This window comes from Bombina bombina, chromosome 6, assembly GCF_027579735.1.
Source record: "Bombina bombina isolate aBomBom1 chromosome 6, aBomBom1.pri, whole genome shotgun sequence".
NCBI classification, from domain to species: Eukaryota; Metazoa; Chordata; class Amphibia; order Anura; family Bombinatoridae; genus Bombina; species Bombina bombina.
The window spans coordinates 333,710,182-333,724,376 of NC_069504.1; the positions used below are offsets into that span (position 1 = coordinate 333,710,182).

At 37.6% G+C, this 14,195-nt stretch overlaps 1 protein-coding gene across 2 annotated transcripts in view; it reads left to right on the plus strand.

The window, feature by feature from the left end:
- NFYB (nuclear transcription factor Y subunit beta) overlaps positions 1-14,195 on the plus strand; it is a 29,945-nt gene that overhangs the window by 10,455 nt on the left and 5,295 nt on the right. Inside the window, exons 4-7 of one of the 2 annotated variants that reach the window (XM_053716963.1) lie at positions 681-878; positions 1,300-1,365; positions 7,773-7,854; positions 8,483-8,562. In XM_053716963.1, the coding sequence (XP_053572938.1) occupies positions 681-878; positions 1,300-1,365; positions 7,773-7,854; positions 8,483-8,562 (426 nt within the window). The remainder of the gene's footprint in view (positions 1-680; positions 879-1,299; positions 1,366-7,772; positions 7,855-8,482; positions 8,563-14,195) is intronic. The other variant, XM_053716964.1, reaches the window with a different exon arrangement.

The window sequence follows — 14,195 nt, forward strand, 5'->3', positions numbered from 1 at the left end:
TCGTGCATATGACCGCGAGATTTCAATTATTGGATTGCGTCTGGGGGGCGTCCCTACAACCCTAGGAACGCCCTCCAGACCGCGATCAAATCCTGACAGCACAGAAGGCTTCAGGACAGCCGTTAGCTATGACGTTCTATTCCGTCATATCTGCTTTAAAGCCCAGTCTAATTATGACGGAATACAACGGCATAACGGCTTTAAAAGGTTAAATAAGGCACTATTAGTTGTACGTAAATGGTTTTTTCTGCTGAGGTTTTTTTTTTTTTTTGCGGCATTAAAAAAAATAAAATTATAATATATATATATATATATATACATATATATATATACACACACATATTGATTTTTGTGCCCCATGTATCAAATTTTATTAAGCTATTCGTTGAGCCTAACTGCCACATGGATTAGCAGCCATGTGTAAGATGCAGTTTTCTGCTCATTCTGCAAATGCAAGGGGAGTTGGGTCTACTGCTTTGCTCTTCTGGGCAGAGCATTTACCTAGTGGCATTGTTTAAATTTTAGGTGTTGTGGTGCTTAGTATTATTTCTGAGCTCTGGCGAAGACTTTATTTTTTTGCTGTTGGCAATCCACGTTTTTTAATTGTTTATCAATGTGTACTGTATGCTTTGAGTCTGAAGCCATAAATATTTCTTAATTCTCATTTGTTTTTTCCTTAGATTGCTAAAGATGCCAAGGAGTGTGTCCAGGAATGTGTAAGTGAATTTATAAGCTTTATAACCTCAGAAGCAAGTGAAAGATGTCACCAAGAAAAACGAAAAACAATCAATGGAGAAGACATTCTGTTTGCTATGTCAACTTTAGGATTTGATAGCTATGTGGAACCATTGAAGCTATACCTTCAGAAGTTCAGAGAGGTTAGTAGTCTTATTTTTGGAGAGATGTTTTATTTTAAATCGCGAGTGAGAGTCCACAAATGAATTCACTTACCTATGGGAAATACTTCATCTGCCCACCAGGAGGAGGCAAAGGACCCCCCAACAAAGCTTTATATATCCCTCCTACTTCCCCTACCCTCTCAGTAGTTCTTTGCCTCATTTCATGGAGGTAGGCAGAGAAGCGGTGCTCTGCTAAGAAGTTTATTTTGTCATACTTTAGCCGGTTAGCGCTTCTATTCCCAACTCTTTTGCACTCCCTCCCCACTGATCATGTTATGTGATCAAGAATAGTGAGCTTGTATGCTACATTGGCGCTGATAACTATATCCTGTGTTCCATCACTGAGAAGTTCTCATGCCTCTTTACCAGCATTCTGAAGCCATTCTCCCTTTCCTTACAGGTTACCGGTGTCAGTGACACTGCACTCCTTTGTAAGACTGAACTCGGATTGGAAGACTTCGTCCTGGTAAGCTTTTTATTTCCTTTTGGGGCACCGTAGATGGCTTGTTGCCTATATTGGGGAAAACTGTGGTACTGAGAGAAAACGTTTAAGGTTCTTATCTAGAGAAGGGTGATATGGGTGACCCACTCCCGGTGGGGGTAGGCCCAAGATATAATCAGTGTAGGTGCTGACAATATTTATTGACTTTCATGGAATCTCGTTGATTTGTGCTAATCACAAGCTGTATATTCCCTGGTGTTTTTACTACCTTGTCATTCTCTCTGGTGGAGGGAGTATATAAGTGGGATCCACAACTGTTTTTATTATATTCCCGGTGGGGGTTTAACATATTTAGGGGTCCTTTGTTGCTACCAGTCACTATCCGCGTCATCGGTTAATTTTCTATTAGCGATCCGATGCGGGTTGTGCTACAGCATCGGAAGCGGGTTGGAACAGTCAGCGATCGCTGCTTCTATAAATTAGTGTCGGCATGTTGGAGTGGACAGTGATGTCATATCGCCCCGGATGTGCTTCCGTCCTCTTTGCTCCTTTTACTCAGTGTAAGCCATACAGCGCAGTTGGTGTTTTTTCAACTTTAAGGATGGAAGCCTGTCCAGGGGTGGTGAGACACTTCCCAACAGTCCTTTTTGAAGGGGATTGTGTGGTTTTCTTTAATTAATATTAACACAAAGGTTTAAACAATGTCTTAATCTGACTAGACTTATCTTATTGGGATCGGTATACAAGCATGGAGGATTCTAAATGTTTTCAGGACAATATGGGTCCTGCAGATGTAACCGAATGTAATAAAAGTATGTTATGCAAAGTGCAATCAGTTTGTCCTCCTGCAAATTTATGTAATGTATGCCTTACATCTGTTCTGAGATCTCATTCTGGGGAACATTGTGCTCAAAAGCATAAGTCACTTTCCCTAGTTTTGCTAATATTGAGACTTTTCAGATTTCTGGTAGTCTTGATATGCCAGTAATGCAATAATATTCCAAACCAGAGCAGTACCCTGCGGCCCACCTCCTGAAACTACTTCTGGTGCATGTGTTTCCCCCCCAGATTTTACGGCCCAATTACTTTCGGCCGTTTCTGCTGCCCTGAGAGCTATGCCTTTTGCAGGAAGACTAAAGAGGAAGATTAAACATGATGCTTCTGGGGTTAGATCCAATAGTTCTCTGGAATCTACTGGGATTTGTAATGCTCAGCTTTCTGATGAAGAGGATTATTTGGCTAGCTCCGAAAGGGGAGATTTCTTCTTCTGACTCCTCGGTTAAAAACATTCAAGATTCAGAGGAAGTTAACTTTAGGTTTAAGATTAACCACCTGCAGTATTTACTTAAAGAGGTGTTGTCCACACTGTTCCTGAGTCAGCCGGCTAAGAGCAAATACTCACAAGCTGGACTTAGTCTAGACCTATAACTAAGAACCCTGAGGTGTTCCCATTCCCCATCTCTTGTAGCCAACATTATTTCTAAAGCATAGGAAAAACCTGAGATTCCTTTTTCTCAAATATTTTAAGAAAATGTTTCAGGTTCCAAATAACCATTTGGTATTGTGGACTACTGACCAGTATGGTAGATGGGACCATTTCCATTCTTGCAAAGCTTACTACTATTCCTCTTGAGGATAATACCTACTTTAAAGATCCTATGGATAGAAAATTAGAGGGATACTCAAGGAAGCTTTTCCTTTAGACTGGTTTGCTTTTTTAGCCCTATGTGTGTGGCAGCAGTGGCTGGTGCTGCTGCCACCTCTTAGTGTGATTCTTTATCTGAACTGATTTCTGTGGATTCTCCACTGGAGGATATTCAGGATTGAATAAGGGCTCTGAAAACAGCCAAGTCTTTTTTTTTTTTGACGCAATTATTCAGATTATTCACTTAAATGCTAAGACCTCTTGCTTTGTGGTTCTGGCACTCTCTGGCTCAAGTCCTGGTCAGCGAGTATGGTATCCAAATCGAGACTGTTTTCTCTGGCCTTTATAGTTAAGACCTTATTTGGTCCAGGATTGGATTCTATCATTTCTACTGTTTCTACTGTTTCTACTGAGGTAAGGAAGTGTTCCTTCCTCAAGGCAAGAAAATCAAATCTAAATTGCAATTTTCCTTCCTTTTATCAGAACAGGCCTCAGAGGAAAGCTGTCTATTTTGCTGACCTCCTTGTCTTTTTATGGACTGAGTATTCGATTTTAACATTTGTTCTAATAAAGATTTGTTTTAATCTCAATCCGGCTGGTGCTCCCAATTTCTTTGTTCCACTCAGAGGAATAAGCCCTCAAACAATTTGAATCCTCCCAGGAGTACCGGGAAGCCAAACCCAGTGTTTAGTAAAAACAGTCTAAAAAGTTGACCCCTGACAACAAATCAGCATGAAGTCGTACCCTGACCTGAACTCAGTTCAAGTAGGGGGCAGATTATCTTATTTTCAGGAAGTTTGGGCTCAGTCCATGCAGGACCAGTGGGTACTGGGCATTGTCTCCTGGGTATACAAAATAGGGTTTTGTTCTCATCCTCCAAGGGTCAGGTTTCTTCTCTCAAGGGTGCCAGGGAGGCCATAAAAAATGTGAGTTATCATTCCAGTTCCACTCACAGAGAGGGGAAGGGCATTATATTCCAACCTATTCAAAGTTTCAAAAAGAGTCTTTCCACCCCATTCTGGGTCTGAAGTGTTTAAACACGTTTTTGAAAGTTCCGACTAGGGCTGCAACTAACGATTATTTTTATAATTAATAAATTAGATGATTTTTTTTCCTTTTTAAAATAAAATCCACGTAATGAGTGTCACTAATATAAACTTCAGACTAAAACTTTACATTAACACAACTGTCTAACATAAAAATATCTTGAATATCTATATGCAATAGTAAATAACCAGCTATAAAGTTAAGGAAAAAATATTTAGTCCGCTCTTAAAATAACAGATATATACTTATACAGGTTGAATTTGGCACTTACTACAATTAATTTAAAATATAAAAAAAGTCAAAACCGCTAAGGACTTGATATATATATATAACAAGACCAAAGCCTTACACATTTATCTATACAATACATATAATCCGCAATAGCAAGCGATCCACTAATAATTGTGCAAACAGATAATAGTGCACATCAATTCAAATAACAAATCCCAACAATCTAGGACTAGGTGTAAATAACATGCTAGGCACTATATCATGCAAAGCATTGTGCTAAATCACCTGATTTAATATAAACAATCCAAACGATGACTTCCTATTTTATTTCTGGGTTGCACATAAGCCATGAGTAGTTGTAAACTTATACTGTCCTGAAAATGTGACAAGTAAACATCTGTAGACGTCCTTTAGGTTAAGGGCTTAACCATAAAACACAATACCATGTGCAAGAGCTCATTGGAGTAAAGCAGCTGGCGCCGTGCACAGACCAACTGATCGCAAACCAACTAATCTGTTATGAGATTTGTTGGCAATTATTTTCATAATCTATTATTATCGATTAGTTGTTGCAGCTCTAGTTCCGACCTTCAAGATGGAAACCATCAAATCTATTCTTCCTGTGGTCCAGGAAGGTCCGTTCATGACCACTATAGACCTAATGGGTGCGTATCTACATATTCCCATCCATAGGATCATCATCAATTCCTTTGCAGTTTATAGCTCTGCTTAGGAGTGCTTCTTGAGGTAGTCAACTACAGGGGATCGCTGTGGCGCCTTACTTGGACAACATTTTGGTTCAGACGCCATCTTCCCATTTAGCAAGCTCTCATGAAGACACTACTCTGGTATCTGGGAAAAAGAGTGTACTTTCTAGGAACTATAATAGACTATGTCTATATGAGCATCTTTCTCACGGATCAGCGTCGAGAAGCTCCAATCGGCTTGATTCCTTTTACAATTCACTCTTCAGGGGCTCAATGCATGGGGATGGTAGGTCTCATGGTAGCAGCTTGGATGCTTTTCTGTTTGCCCACTATCATCTGACACCTCTACAGTTTGTTTTTGTGCTGAATCAATGGAAAATAAATCACTCAGACTTGTCTCAAGTCATTAACTTAGACCTGGTGAGGAGAGAGTCTCTCTCTTGGTGGCTGTCTCAGGAGCTGGTACCCATGGGCAGAAGTTTCCTTCGTCCTTCCTGGGAAATTTATAACAAATGCGAGTTTGATAAGCTGGGGAGCTGTGTGGGGTTTTCCGAGGGCTCAGGAAGAAGTGAGTCTCCCTATCAACATTCTAGAGCTGAGGGCCATTTTCAATACACTACAAGCATGGCCTCAGTTCCATTCAGTTAGGTTTATTCGATTTCAGTCGGACAACAATCACCAGTTCTCTAGCAATGAAGGAAGTCTCTATTGTATCCTTCAGTGGGCAGAGACCTACCATTGTCATCTCTGAGCTATTCACATTCCAGGAGTGGAAAATTGGGAGGCAGACTTTCTAACCAGACTGACTGCACTCTGGGGGGTGGTCTCTCAACCTGGAGATGTTTGGCGAGATAACCCACAGGTGGGTAGGTCCGGACATAGATCTGATGGCTTCTCGTCGCAACACAACTGCCAAGATACGGATCGAGGTCAAGGGTTCCTCGAGCGTAGTTGGTGGGCACTTTAGCAGTTCCATGGAACTTCAATCTGGGATCTTCTTTGTTCTTCTTTCTTTTTTCTTTTTTTTTTCCTTGCGTCATAGCTCAAATTAATTAGGAGGGAGTTTCAGCAAAGGGCAGAAGGCCACTGCTGTTACCTTTTTTATCCTTCTCGTTTAAAAGTTTGGTTCACATGGCGTACTTTGAAGCAGGTCTGCAGCCTCCCTCTCGAATTAGCACATTCTACCCGTGCTGTCTTTTCTTCCTGGGCCTTTAAGAATGAGGCGCCAGTTGAACAGATTTGTAAGGATGATACTTGGTCCTCGTATACTTTCAACACATTTTACAAATTTGGTGTTTTCGCTTCCGTTGAGGCGTCTTTTGGGAGACCGGTTCTTCAAGCGGTGGTGCCTAGTTCTTAGGACTGCCTTTGCTTTCTTTTCCCACTATTAATTTTGTGTTTTCAACAGCTTGGGTATTGGCCATAAGTAAATGAATGCATTTGTGGACTCTTACTGCCATTAGAAAGAAAACATAATTTATGCTTACCTGATACATTTTTTTTTTCTTCTTCTAGGCAGTGAGAGTCCACGAACCTGCCCTAAAAATATTAGTGGCGGCAGTCTTTGGCACCACAATACTCTTGTATCTCTCTACTTTTCCTTATCCTCTGCTTGAAATACTGAGAGGGTAGGGGAAGTGGGAGGGATATATAAAGCCTTGTTGGTGGTTTATTTGCCTCCTACTGGTGGCCAGGTGAAGTATTTCCCATTGGTAAATGAATGAATTTGTGGACTCTCGCTGCCAAGCAAGAAAATCATTTATCAGGTAAGCATACATTTTTTTTAAAATTATTATAATTAAATGATTTAACAGAAAAAAATATGAGCAGTTGTAACCTAAGCAAGGAGTATAATAAAGTTTAAATGACACAAAAAGACTTGTTTTGGTTATACAATGTTGTTTTTTAAATTAAAGGGACAGTCTACTCTAAAATTGTTATTGTTTAAAATGATAGATAATCCCTTTATTACCAATTCCCCAGTTTTGCATAACCAACACTGTTATATTAATACACTTTTTACCTCTGTGATTACCTTGTATCTGAGCCTCTTCTAAAAGCCCCCTTACCTTATCACATGGCTAATTATTTATTATCACTCCACATGAGAGAGCACAATGTTAGCTATATGGCCCACATGAATTAGCAGTCACTTGTTGTGAAAAGCTAATTTAAAAAGCATGGGATAAGAGGCTGTCTGTAGTGGCTTCGAAAGAGGCAGAAATGTAGTGGTTTAAATGTTATGAAGTATATTAATATTAAAAATGTATGTTGTGCAAAGCTAAGGAATGGCTAGTAAGGGTGTTGTCTATCTTTTTTTAAACAATAACAATTCTGGTGTAGTCTGTCCATTTTTTTTTAAGGGATTTATCTGACTGTTGAGCCGGATAATTCCACTTTTTTCTTATGTTTCAGATTACTTGAAATAGTTTGTCATTTATTTTTTTAAAAACCTAGAACACTTGACAACACAATATAATCACAAACTAGATTTTTTTTTTTTATTGTTTAACATTTCAATTTTTATTGTTAACCTTTTTATTTGCTTCATTGTCATATTGCAGAACTGGATTGATATTATTCTTCTCCTTTTAGCAATGGACATTGGTGTAATGAATGTGCTAATGTACTATAATAATTATCTGTTTCCTATAATGCCTTTAGTTGGGGTTTGCAGACTTTATAGACCTGGGCATTTTCTTTTTATCTGAATTTAATCAGTGGGATCTGATTTATGCATAATATCAACTGAATGTTTTAATGTGTTAATTTTTAATAAGCTTTTTTTTACCATTTCAAAGGCAATGAAGGGTGAGAAAGGAATTGGTGGTACTGTTACAGGAGCAGATGGTCTTGGAGAGGAGTTAACAGAAGAAGCTTTTGGTACGTTTTTAATAATAATAAATAAAAAAAAATGCTATATAAAATGTGAATGTTATTTAAAATGTTTTACTAGAATTCATGTAACAGTGAGACCTGAGGTGTGTATTTAAAACACAATGCTGTTCTGGAGAAGACAGGGAACAAGTGGTATCAGGGATGCATCCAGCATAATCTGAAACTTTATTGGCATTCTAGTATTTTCAAATGTATGTATATGTGGACGATTTCAGGCCACTACATGTAGCATACATGCATATCCTTTGCAGCAGTAATGCCTTACTGGGAGCTGTCTTGTGATTGGTAGTCACACACATGACTATTGTCATTGGCTTAGCATGTATTCAGCTAGTTCTCAATAGGGCAGTTGCTATATAGTATGTAGTTGGGTCAGGCAATTTGCTGCCTTTTTCAGCATACTTGTCACATCGGTTCAGCTGTAGCTTCTGTAGGGAGATTAGAGCAAATAGAGCTTTCAGATGTTTGTCAAATAAATAAGTGTATGCTACAATGGCTTATTTTCATTAATATATTTATATAATTGTTTGTTGTCCTTTTTAAACTGCATAATTGTTTATACATTTTTGATGCAACAATGGAAATATTGTTTTTCTTTTTATTTACTTTTCAGCTGGCCAAATACCAGCAGGATTAATAGCTACAGATGGACAGCAGCAGAATGTTATGGTTTATACAACATCATATCAACAGGTACATTGCTTTTGATTTGTACTATTTTAAAAAGTATATTTAAAACAATCTGACAATTTTAAAAAATAAATTAGAATTTTATGTATAACATAATTCTTATGGGAAGGCAATGATATACTTCCTTCTTACACCTAGAATATTACTACACACAAGTACATTTTTATTGGGATTGTAGACTTTTTTTTTTTAGAAAAATGTACTCACGCCAGAGATTCTGGTGAAGGGAAGGAGTTTTCCCTTTGTAAAGTTTTTAGTGCAACTAAAGATGTTTGCAGAGAAACAAGATTAGGAAAGAGTCATGAGAGTATGAGCTCTGTTAATCAAAGACTGGGTGGAAAAGGTTTGCAACTTGGCAGCCTGTCCACCTATAATGGATGCAAATGAACAGAGTCACTCTGCTTGCATTTGTTATTGCATGAGCAGCTGTTTGTGCAACGCTGCCTCCTGCTTTCACACAATCAATCTTGCAAGAGCAGGGGCTGTCAGTCATTAGTCCAGGGGGATTTTACACAGAGTTGGCAGTGAGGATAAAAAATAGTGGTCTTAAGACTGCTGCTTCCTTAAGGGGCATAAACCCATATGCTAAACCACTTGAAAGTGATGCCGCAAAACTGAAAAAAGCTGTCAAGGAAATATCATCTAAACCTATGTAAAAAAGGGAGATGTTTTACCTAAAAAATTCTTCAGCTCAATATTAAGTGCTTTGTAAATGGCTATCCTTCAGCTGCTGTCAGCATGTTGGGGGGGGGGGGGGGGAGCCAATCACTTCTTCATTGCTGATGTCACACCTTGCTTTACTATGATCTCATGAGATTTCACTGAAATCTATCGATATTAAATAGTATACAGTACTTCCTTAAATTGCATAGGGAAATAATGGGCCTGTGCATGCCAGAAGCTCGCTCCCTAGCAAGTCCTGGGACTTGCATCCTGATTGGCTGCTTAAAGTCCCTTTACAATGGGATGTGGCTACTGAGGAAATGTTGAGGTAAAATATCATCTTTTCTTACTCAGCTATGTTCAGGTGATATTTTCTGGTCGTTTTTTTTACAGCTATGCTGCATCACTTTCAAGTGCTTCAATGTTTGGGTATCATGTCTCTCTTTAACTATAGGCTGCAGGTTCACTTGTGCGACTGCACTGCAAGAGCTCCAAAGCTGCATCCACAGTCTTAATAAGTTAAGCCCTCTTCCCTGGTATATCTTGATCGTTAATTCTCTAAATGTGAATTAAAGGGATATTAAACTGCTGAGTTCAACTACAATAAAATACTCAGTGGTACTGTTTTTTTCTTATGAGCCTTTAGCTGTCTTTAAAGGGACACTGAACCCAATTTTTTTTTTTTTCGCGATTCAGATAGAGCATGAAATGTTAAGCAACTTTCTAATTTACACCTATTATCAAATTTTCTTTATTCTCTTGCTATCTTTTATTTGAAATGCAAGAATATAAGTTTAGATGCCGGCCCATTTTTGGCGAACAACCTGGTTTGTCTTTGCTGATTGGTGGATAAATTCATCAACCAATAAAAAAGTGCTGTCCAGAGTCCTAAACCAAAAAAAAAACTTAGATGCCTTCTTTTTCAAATAAAGACAGCAAGAGAACAAAGAAAAATTGATAATAGGAGTAAATTAGAAAGTTGCTTACAATTAATTGCATGCTCTATCTGAATCATAAATGAAAACACTTGGGTTCAGTGTCCCTTTTAAAGTTCTTCTCATATTTTTACCCCTTGCAAGTATTGGTTAGTGAGGCTCTGCATCTTTACACTGGTAGCCGCCATCTTGCAGTTTATATTCGTTATTTAGCTTTTAAGCTGTGCAAAAAACTGCAGAAATGTAACTCTTCTGCTCTCTATTATGTGAGCCAAACTGAAGTGAAAAGTACAGCTGTCAAAAAAGCAGTTCTGTAAAAGTGCACTGCTCCTGTAACGGGATGCAACAATATGCAATCTACAAGATGGTGGCGCTCAGTATAAAATGAAGAGCTTTAGGTAGTATATGTGGCCTCAATAAAACAGAAAGTAAACTAAATAAGGGGAAAAACCCTCTTATATATGAAACCCTATCAGTCTGGGACACTAAAATACGAAAAAATAAACACATCTTCAATACCATCACCACTTATTCCCCTCTTAGATAATCCTCATTTAGAATACAAGGTCCGAAAATAGATTTAAATTGTTCTACATTCCAAAGCAATATTCCATTTTACAAAATCTTACAGCAAGACGCGAAGTACTTTTTCAGATCTTAAAACCAAAATAGGATCTCCATTTAGACATTGGCTCACCTACTTTCAAGTACGAGACTACCTAAATAGCCACAAATTAAGATAAAATATCACAAGACAGTTAACTCCATTTGAGAAAGGTTGTGCTATGGGGGTCCTGTCGAAACTCCTCTCCACATTCTATAAAATGCTACTAGAAACTAACTCACAGACTCTTCCCCCATATGTAAAGAAAATGGGAAGATGAACTACAAACTCCCTTAACAACAATTAATTGGAAGCTAATATTTACTAACACTACTAAGAGCTCTATATCCATTTCAACAATATAAACCAATGTTAAACTATTAACTAGATGGTACTTAAAGGGACATAATACTCATATGCTAAATCACTTGAAACTGATGCAGTATAACTGTAAAAAGCTGACAGGAAAATATCACCTGAGCATCTCTATGTAAAAAAGGAAGATATTTTACCTCACAATCTCCTCAGCTCAGCAGAGTAAGTTCTGTGTAAAAAGTTATACTCGGGTGCAGCCCAGCTGCAGGTAAAAAGAAATGAAGAAATGAACAGCAGCCCATCAGCAGTGCTGAGGTCATGAACTCTTACTGTGATCTCATGAGATTTGACTTAACTCTCATGAGATTTCATAGTAAGCTTCCTTTACCTGATTGGTGAAATCATATGAGAGTTCACGAGGCTCATCTCCTAAGCTGTCCTAGGACAGACACACTAAAATGCTGCTTAGAAATCCTTTACAATGGGAGGTGGCTACTGAGGAACTTTTGAGGTAAAATATCTTTCTTTTTTACATAGAGATGTTCAGGAGATACTTTCTAGTCAGCTTTTTACAGCTATGCTGCATCACTTTCAAGTGTTTAAACATTTGGGTATTATGGCCCTTTAACACTACACAGACTACATCAGATATACACAGGAGTAACAGATCGCTGTTGGAGGGGATGTGGTGAGAGGGGCACTCTACTGCACATTTGGTGGGAATGCCACTTAATAGAGGTATACTGAAATTCTATACATAATATCGTTACACAACTCCTCAACTGCTAAGTGTCTAAATCTCCCTTAATTTATCTACTAAACAGTAAGGCAAAACTACCATGTAAGTTTCGACAAACGCTCTTAACAATCCTTTATGAACTTAACTAAAAAATGAATCCCAAGATATTGGGGAAAAAACACAAATACCGCCAATTCAGTAAAAGATAAATTTAGTAAATTATACACTGCAACTAGAACTAATCAATATTCCTATTTGGGAAAGAATGTATTTTTGCAACAATGGAATGATTCTGGTCCACAGATAAAGCTAAAACTATTAACGCATAAACAAGATTAATACTATCTATACCACATTGTGTTTCATATATGAATTAGGTAAGGTAGCTGAATCTCTTTAACTAATTACAAAAAATTGTCTAAATAGCAATACTTATATTTAAAGGGTCAGTAAACCTTAAAATTAATGTTATATAATTCTGCACATAGTGCAGAATTATATAACATTATATTAGCCAACCATTATTTAACATAATATTGCCTTTTTATTTTTAGCAAAAAACGCTGTTTTACAGACCCGCTCTCTGGGATCTGCTGAGCGGGTCTGTTTTTTTTTTCCTCAGCGCATCGGGCCAGCTGTATAGTCACAGCCCAGCCCGGCCCGACCGTGCCATAAGACTAAGTGCAGCTCGCTCCCGCTCTGTCTGATAGCAGGAGCGAGCTGCACTTAGTCTTATGGTGCGGTCGGGCCGGGCTGTGACTATACAGCTGGCCCGATGCGCTGAGGAAAAAAAACAGACCCGCTCAGCAGAGCCCAGAGAGCGGGTCTGTAAAACAGCGTTTTTTGCTAAAAATAAAAAGGCAATATTATGTTAAATAATGCTTGGCTAATATAATGTTATATAATTCTGCACTATGTGCAGAATTATATAACATTAATTTTAAGGTTTACTGTCCCTTTAAACTTTAATTACTTTCGCCAATTTTCCTTTATTGTTCTGAATCAAGTTCCTTTTTATTTTTCTTTGTTGGTAATGGTTAAAGGGACACTAAACTCAAATTTGTTCTTTCATTATTCAGATAGAGCATGCAATTTTAAGCAACTTTCTAATTTACTCCTATTATCAATTTTTCTCCGTTCTCTTGCTGTCTTTATTTAAAAAGCAGTAATGTGATGCATAGGAGCCAGCCCATATTTGGTTGAAAACCTGGGTTATGCTTGCTTATTGGTGGGTAAATGTAAGCCTCCAATAAGCAAGCTCTATCCATGGTGCTGAACCTAAAATGGCTGCTAAGATTTACATTCCTGCTCTTAAAATAAAGATGACAAGAGAACAAATAAAAATTGCTAACAGGAGTAAATTAGAAAGTTGCTTAAAATGTCATGCTCTATCTGAATTGGGTTCAGTGTCCCTTTAACTCAACAAATCTTGACAATGTACTAATTCTTTTAATGTATGTGTTTTATTGTACAAGTTAAACATTTTTTTTTTTTTTTTTTTTTTTTTTTTTTTAAATAAACGACTTTAAAGATTTGCAGGTACAGAAGGGAAAATATAGCATGGTGATTAGTAAGCCTGCTACTGTAGTTGTACCCAGCAGTTTGTCACTTTAAACTTGGGTGGACAGAAACTTAACACGATTCCTCTCTTTTAAAAGGACTTTAAACAGTTTGAGGCTGTAATATAAAAAAAACTAAATATTTGTATTTTTCCCATTTTTCAATTCCTGTAAAAATACATCAGCAGAGTATTTCTGGGAAGACCTTTTCTTTGAATACAACATTCTGTCTAGTGTTTAGTCAGTTTTTAATGTCCCTATAAAAGGCAATATCTGGTTACCTTACCCTGTCTTAGTATTGTCCTTTTTAAATAACAATTTTTGCGTTGACTCATTTTAAAATTACACGCTCTAACGAATTAGAGCATGTAACCTTTTTGAATTGCAACCCTTGAAAATATATCTATGTTCATTGACAACCCATGGTACGTTATGAATACAACTTTTTACTTTTAAAGGGGCACTGAACCCATTTTTTTCTTTCGTGATTCAGATAGAGCATGCAACTTTCTAATTTACTCCTATTATAACATTTTCTTCATTCTCTTGGTATCTTTATTTGAAAAGCAAGAATGTAAGTTTAGATGCCGGACCATTTTTGGTGAACAACCTGCGGTGTTCTTGCTAATTGGTGGATAAATTCACCCACCGATAAACAAGTGTTGTCCATTGTGCTGAACCAAAAATTGGCTGGCTCCTTAGCTTAGATGCCTTCTTTTTCAAATAAAGAAAGCAAGAGAACAAAGAAAAAGTGATAATGGGAATAAATTAGAAAGTTGCTTAAAATTGTATGCTCTATCTGAATTACGAAATAAAAAATT